This window comes from Gekko japonicus, unplaced genomic scaffold, assembly GCF_001447785.1.
Source record: "Gekko japonicus isolate JY-2015 unplaced genomic scaffold, Gekko_japonicus_V1.1 scaffold452, whole genome shotgun sequence".
In the NCBI taxonomy this organism is placed as follows: Eukaryota; Metazoa; Chordata; class Lepidosauria; order Squamata; family Gekkonidae; genus Gekko; species Gekko japonicus.
The window spans coordinates 796,316-804,035 of NW_015167545.1; the positions used below are offsets into that span (position 1 = coordinate 796,316).

A 7,720-nucleotide genomic window follows, 5' to 3' on the forward strand; every position below is an offset into this window, starting at 1 on the left:
GGGACAAGGACATTAGAAGCCCTCCCACTGTTGACCCCCCCCCCAAGCACCAAGAAGACAGAGCATCACTTGCCCCAGAGCCCCTAGCTATACCTTGTGGCTAATAGCCACTGATGGACCTCTGCTCCATATGCTTATCTAATTCCCTTTTGAAGCCGTCCATGCTTGTAGCACCCACCACTTCCTGTGGCAGTGAATTCCATGTGTTAATCACTCTTTGGGTGAAGAAGTACTTCCTTTTATCCATTCTAACCCGACCGCTCTGCAGTTTCATGGAGTGCCCACGAGTTCTTGTATTGTGAGAAAGGGAGAAAAGTACCTCTTTCTCTACCTGCTCTTTCCCATGCATAATCTTATAAACCTCAGTCATGTCACCCCTCAGTCGTCGTTTCTAGCTAACATTTAAAAAGTTGAAAGGGGGAGCTTTACACATTCGGGATGTTAATATAATGAAAAGTGCAAATACTTCTTAGATAGTACATTCTCACTTGTTGGGTTATTTGAAGTGTAATCAAAGAAACAATACCACTTTCTATAAAACATGACTGATGGGTAGAATTGTCTGCAGTTACCAACTGATCCGAGATTTTATCCAGCACTTCAAAGTCCCATACCTTTAAAAACATTGCTTAATTGTGGGAATCTCATCTGACTTCCATTTCTGAGCTAATAAGATTTTTGCAGCAATTAGTAGTATGGCAATGAGTTCTCGTCTTTGCTTTGGGACATCATTATTTGGCCAGAGATTCAACAAGAGAATTTCAGGTTTGGGTGGAATTACATGATGAGTAATATCTTGTATAATTTCAAGAATTTTAGTCCAAAATGGTTGGCGTTTTGGACATGTCCACCAATAATAAACAGACAGACACAATTGGTTTAGACAGTCTTAGGACATCATTATTTGGCCAGAGATTCAACAAGAGAATTTCAGGTTTGGGTGGAATTACATGATGAGTAATATCTTGTATAATTTCAAGAATTTTAGTCCAAAATGGTTGGCGTTTTGGACATGTCCACCAATAATAAACAGACAGACACAATTGGTTTAGACAGTCTTAGGACACCGTTGTCCCATTTTAAACCCTCTTCAGCGCCGTTCGGAGGCAGCCGCAGAGCTGTTGGCCGAGAAGGCCCAAATCGCTGAGGACGAGGCGAAGCTGCTGGCGCAGAATGCTGCTGAGGCTGAGCAGCAACGCCAAAGGCTGGAGCTGGCGGCCCGAAAGACCAAGGAAGAGAAGCACCTGATGGAGCACAAGATGCGGGAGGCAGAGCTAATCGCCATGCAGCTGGTGAAAGAGTCGGACCTCAGGTCAACTGACTGCTGTTGCAGGGGGCGTAATGGGCAGCGGGACTTTAACTGGGCACTGTGTAACAGCACTTGAAAAAATGAAGAAGCAGGATGTGGGTGTTTTGGGGAGCTGCCTGATGGGCTGCTTTCTCCAGAATGGTAGGCAATAAATAGGGTTCCTGTCTGCCCACTTATGGTGGGAAACCTCCAGGTCAGGGCTATTTTTGGGCAGGAACGTTCCGGCTGGCTCCCAAGTTGGCCACGCCCAGCAGGAACTCATTAGTATAATAGGCCACACCCAACAGCAGAAACTCATTAAGATTGACTACAGTAGGGGTGTGTGGCCTAACATGCAAAGGAATTCCTGCTACAAAAAAGCCCTGGGTTTTGACTAGGGCTGCCAACCCCCCCGGTAGGGCGGAATTCCCCCCGCCCCGGAGGCCCGTTACCCGACGCCGGGGAATCCGGGCCCGGGGGGAACTCCGCCCCGGCGTGCGTGTCACCGGAAGTGACGTCGCACGCTGGGGGCGGGGCCACTCAAATGGCGTGGCCCCGCCCAGCGCGTGACGTCACTTCCAGTGACGCGCCGGCGGCGCGCGCGCGCAAAGCGCGCGCACGAGGACATTTGGAAGAGGCTCCCGGACCGGCTGGGCTCTCCCCCGCCGCTACATTTTCGTGAGTTGGCAACCCTAGTTTTGACAACAAACAAGGTAAACAGAATAACAAGCAAAAGGTGGGTGTGGCTGGATGACCACACTTCTGGTAACATGGGGATGCAGCCTCATGTGCTAATAAGCTGTGCTGTCAGGGGTGTGGCCTAACATGCTAATGAGTTTCTGCTTTGGGGTGTGGCCTGTTATGCTAATGAGTTCCTGCTGGGCTTTTTCTACAAAAAGAGCCCTGCTCCAGGTAATTGTAGTCCTTGCCCACTGATGTTGACCTGATCTGCGGGTGGAAAGTGGGCCCAAACAGGTGGAGGGATCATCCAGGGGAGAAAAATTAAGTAGGAAGATAAGGCCTCATCTACTTCTAGGAAGTTCTGACCATAGAGTTCCTAGTGATCCCTAAGTTACCTGGAAGTGACAAGGGTGGCTCTAGATGAGTCTTTATTTTTCTTTTAAATTTTTCTCCAAGGATGCTGCCCTCCCCCCACAACCGTGCCTGGCAACCCTAGGAATAAAATTTAAACATACTTAAGCTCAAGATAAGCCTGCATTTATTTTTTTCCCCTTGCACTGAAAGAGCATCTGCTTGGCATGCAGAAGGTCCCAGGTTCGATCCCCGGCATCTCCAGTTAAAAGGATCAGGTAGGAGGTGATGTGAAAGACCTCAGCCTGAGACCCTGGAGAGCAGGGGTTTGTTTTCTGCTCTTCACAAATGGCCACGGACAGCATCAAAATTCGTGGAAGTTTGTGATGGCTCTTCAGTTCGCGAACATCACTTTGCAATCGACGAACTGGCCAAAATTTGTGATGAACTTTAGTTCATCGGCTTGTAATGTCTATCCATAGTTAGACTTATGGCAATTTCTAATGGATTGTCTATGACAGAGGTCAGCAACCTTTTATAATTAAATGGTCAAACTACATTAAAATTCAGAGCAAGAGATCAACAACTGAAGATAGACCACTTAACATTACTGATCATTGACATATTGATAAGTAACCTATAAAGTTATTGTAGTCAGGGGTCGTTTCGTAGAAAAAGAGCTAGGGGAACTCATTAGCATTACTCATTATCATATGCCACACCCCATGACATCAGCGGAAGTGTGTCATAAGGCCACACCCCCTGAATGCGCTCGCCCGCTTCGGGAGAGGGGATCAAAGTGTAATACAAGCCTCCTCTGAGACTTGATCACACCAATCTCAACTCTCTCTTGGGTCTTGATGCCTGCCAGTCATTCCCCCTGCCTGGGGGAAGCTGCGTTGGACCAAAACACAGTCCAAACTGCTGTAAGGAACACCCGTCCACCCTGAGCACTTACAGGGTGCGTCAAATCACCATTTTACCCTGACCGGAAGCAGGGGGTGGGGCTTTGTCGTGTGTCCCACCCCCCGCACCTCACCCGGGGGAACGGCGATCCCCCGGGATTCCCCCCGAATCGACCCCTGACTGTAGTCCTCTATTAGGAAGCAAATCTCACAGTGAATAATAAACATATCCAGGATCACCCTGCAGATTGTTTTTGACACAAAATCTATGCGCTCAAATACCGTAACAGCAGGGCTTTTGGTGGGGGAGGGGTGGGCTTGGAAGCCAGGTGGAACTCCGTTCCTGTGCGTTCCTGCCCCAAAATAGCGCTGGTTTTCGTGCACTTTGCATAGTTTGCACTTGGATTACTGGCAGCTGATCACCTCTTTCATTACAATTCTGCTAAGTATCTCTAAGAAGCCCACTAGTCCCATAACATTTGTCTGCCATTCCCTTGACATACTGATGATTATAGTGTTCCGTCTACACATAAACTTAAGAGATTTCATTTTTTTTAAAAAAAGAAATACTTTTTGTTCTGTAGTGAGTCATATTTGGCTCTGGCCTTAGAGACCTAGGTCACAGATACCTGGTCTAAGAAGTGGCTGTGTGATGTCCTCGTAGTCAAGGGCCTGTATGTTCATGGCAGTGGTTTTGTTTGGCAGGGCCAAAGAAACGGAGCATTTGAAACAGGACCTGCAGGAAGCCAGGGAAGCGGAAGAAAAGGTCAAGCAGAAACTCCTGGATGTCAACAAGCTTAATCATCTTCCAGTAAGTCTGCAGCACATCTACACCAGAAAAATCAACCGGCTTAAAGTTTGCTTAACCTTCGAGGCTTCTTGGCTTTAAAACCCTGAAAAATAAAATGAATTCCACTGGTATAGCTGCATTAGTCTATTGTGGTAAAATGTTAATTAATGTCATTCAAGGAGGAAACTAAAGATATCCGATGCAGTCTTTGGTTGTGTGATAATAGACAAAAAATACCCTGTAGTTCTTTTGTTTTATTAGGGGAGGGCTTGTGGTTCACTGGAAGAGCCCTGCTTTTATTTATTTATTTAGGTATTTTTACCCCGCCCTCCCCGCAAGCAGGCTCAGGGCGGCTTACAAGGGCATAAGCCATACATAAAATCCAGTAAAATCATAAAACACAACCACTAACATACTATTAACAATAAAGTGCTTTGATTCCCAAGATGGTCTAAGTTGTTACAGTGATGTCTTCCAGCGACCCCAATTTGGGGTACCATCGTCCAATAGATAGTCCGAGCAAGTCGGCTGGTCTTTGCATGCAGAAAGTCCCTGGTTCAATCTCTGGCATCTCCAGTTAACAGGACAAGGCAGTAGGTGATGTGAAAGACCTGTGCCTGAGACCCTGGAGAGCTGCTGCCTGTCTGAGTAGACAATACTGTTCCTGGTGGACCAAAGGTCTGATTCACTATAAGGCAGCTTCATGTGTGTTCATGGTTTTAAGTGGACAATGTAAACTGCCTTTGAGTTCTTTTTGGAGATGTTCCAAAACAATTAATCTCTGCTAAAATGATCAAAGTTTTTGGGATATGTTGGAAGAAGGATGATTAAGCCGATTTCAGGTAGCATCTCCTATTGCTGTATGCTGGTATAAGCTAACCAAGATTTGTAGGTGGTCACAACTGCAAGGACAGTAAGGATTCCAGGAAACAACCTGGAACCTCTTGCAGTGTTTCTATCCAGTGGCTGGGAAGCAACGCCTCTACCTCTTCGAGCACTCGGGATGCCAAAATGCCTGTCTATAAAAGGTCTATCAACAATTACAGTCCATGGGGGCTAAATGGAGCCAATGCTCCCTCTATGCTCTGGAGTCCTGTGAGCAAAAATTCCACTTTGTGAGCTACTGACATTAAAGTTGTGAGTGAGCGATTTGGCTACTGCATAAATTAGTTTGTTCTGGAGCAATCCTCCCTGAGCTAAGATGAAAATGGGTGAGCCGGAGGCTAAAAATCTGTGAGCTAGCTCACACTAACTCAGCTTAGAGGGAACACTGAATGGAACCTTCATATTTAGAGGCAGTAAAGCCCTCAGTACTAGATGCTAGTGATAATATTAGTAACAGATGCTAGTAACTGTCCTAGTAACAGTGGCAGAGGAGAAATCTTGCTTCTGGTATTCCTGAAGGTGTCTGGCCGGCCACTGTGGACAACAGAAATGCTGGACTAGTTTTGATCTGGTCCAGTAGGCCTTTCTTGTGATCTCTGCATCTTTGGCGTGTACTTCCCCAAGGTGTGTGCTTGCTGTGTTTCAATAACATTTGTTAAATTTAGCCTAGCATTTGGAGGCTAGGATTCCAAATAAACTATTAGGCTTGCTTTTTATGGCTTGATTCTTGCGGCAATGTATTGTTTTTTTGATACTGATTTTAATTCTTTATTGTGAGCAGCTCTGAAAGAGCTTGCCCCCTCCCTTTAGCCAAAAAGCAGTATGTAAAAATCATAAACGAATAACAATGCCCTTTTCTTCCTGCGTTCTCTGCATGCCGCTAAGTGCCCTCCGTCCTTCTTGGCCGACATCAGAGATGCCAGCGCTGAAAAAGGAGGTGTGAAGTTGGATTTAAGAGACATCGACTTGAAGAGGCTCTCCTTGGAGATTGAAAGAGAGAGGTAGGACTGTCCTCTAGTAGCAGAAGTGGGAGGAGCTCAGGACCATGCAGCGGAGGCAAAAAGGAAATCCCCAAAATCATGTGCCAAGGAGAGCGGGTGACTAAGTACATCGATTCCTTTCAATGCAAAAATTGCAAAAGAATTACCTGCCCCAGTGGAAGCTGGTATGAAGGAGGTGGAAAATCATGCAGAGATGCAATGGGCAGCCTCCCCTTTTTTGGGGGGGATACTCTGGGTTCACCAGAAAGTTTATTATACAGAGCAGAAAGTCTGGAAGTGATTGTCCTAAAGGTGGCTCAGTTCAAACATCACATAAAACCATGGTTGAAGTAGCAGCCAAGGTTAGTTCAATTGTCTGAATATGGGCCACATCACTAATTGTGGTTGGTTAGGATCCATCAGACAAGAGTATGGAGTTATGAATCAGTTAATTTCATGTTTTGTATGAAGTCAGACATTCTGGCTTATTCTGTGGTGTTGCCCTCTGAGGCTACAGAGAGAATAATGAACCCTGGTTTCAGAAACTAACCATGGTTAAAATAAGCCATGGTTTGTTGTGATGTCTAAACTGAGCCAGTATCTTAGGATGCCCAAAAAAACCCCATACCAATTTCCATGTCTGTGTGCAACATACCTGATGATGTACAAGGTACACTTGATCCTGATTTTTATAATCTGTCCATTCCTTAGTTTCTTTTCTGTGCCCAACAGGTTAGATTACCTTGACAAGAGCCGGAAGTTTGAAGATCGGCTAAAAGACCTCAAGTCAGAAATCCATGCTCTGAAACTTGAAGAGAAACAGGCTGGGCTTCTCTCACGCTGGAATGAATTGCTTGGGTCCTTGAACCGATCTTCGCGGAAAATGTACAAGGTTTAAATGCAGCCAAGCCAACCAATTTATTTTATTTTTTTACAAGTATAAAGGCAATCAATAAAGTATATAGGCAATCAATACTAGATCAGACCAAGGGCCCATCTAATCTAGTACTCTGCTTTCAACAATGGCTAGTCAGATGCCTCCAGGACTCCCCTGGAGCTAGGGGTAACAGCAATGACTTTCCCATCACATGAAGTGTCCTAAGTGCCTTCGGAAAACTACAATTCCCAGGACTCTTTGGGGGGGGGGAATAGAGCCATGACAGTTAAACTGGCTTCCCATCCATTCAGGTTTGTAGTGCGGATGCACTTTCAGTTGGCGCAAAGTTAATTTCTTGTTGATGTGTTCTTTCAAGACTCCTTTGTGGATCGAAGCCTTTGAGGCAGACCTTTTAGACAGCCTTCAGCGGCCTTTCTTGATGCATCCATTAAATGCAGATGACAAAACCGTACTCGGAACTCCGACAGAAAAACCTTCCCTTCAGACTGACCCATTTCTTGCTGGAAACGTGGGGACAGGAACCAGAAAGCAAATCAAGGTAACTAGGTTTTCGAGTATCCCAATCCAAAAGGATGGCTCGAGCTAGGGGATCAAGCAGCCCCAGCCGCAAACCAAATAACATTTCTCCTCTATCTCCCCCACCCACCCACCTTTTAAAGTGGTGTCTAGTAGCCCATGTCACAACTTGGATGCATAATTTGCATGCATGACTTATCACTATCATGTTAGGCAACAACTTTGTAGGCTCTGTAAACCAGTGTTTATTTATCATAGAAACAAAGGTGGTTCATAGCTTAAAGAAGCTTTTAAAAATTAACTGAAATGTGCCACTATCACAAAATTGAGCCGCAGGTCTGCACTGGGAGTTCCAGCGGGTTGACAGCCTTAGAAATTGCAGTATGGATTCAAGTACCTAGCAGTGGAGTCCTGTGCATGTTTAAT

The 7,720-nt window shown here is 45.7% G+C and overlaps 1 protein-coding gene across 1 annotated transcript in view; it reads left to right on the forward strand.

Annotated features, from left to right (window-relative positions):
• Positions 1-7,720, forward strand: part of LOC107112484 (merlin-like) — a 40,303-nt gene that overhangs the window by 30,408 nt on the left and 2,175 nt on the right. Inside the window, exons 13-17 of the mRNA XM_015413627.1 lie at positions 1,095-1,312; positions 3,931-4,036; positions 5,786-5,901; positions 6,613-6,772; positions 7,134-7,316. Of these exons, the coding sequence (XP_015269113.1) occupies positions 1,095-1,312; positions 3,931-4,036; positions 5,786-5,901; positions 6,613-6,772; positions 7,134-7,316 (783 nt within the window). The remainder of the gene's footprint in view (positions 1-1,094; positions 1,313-3,930; positions 4,037-5,785; positions 5,902-6,612; positions 6,773-7,133; positions 7,317-7,720) is intronic.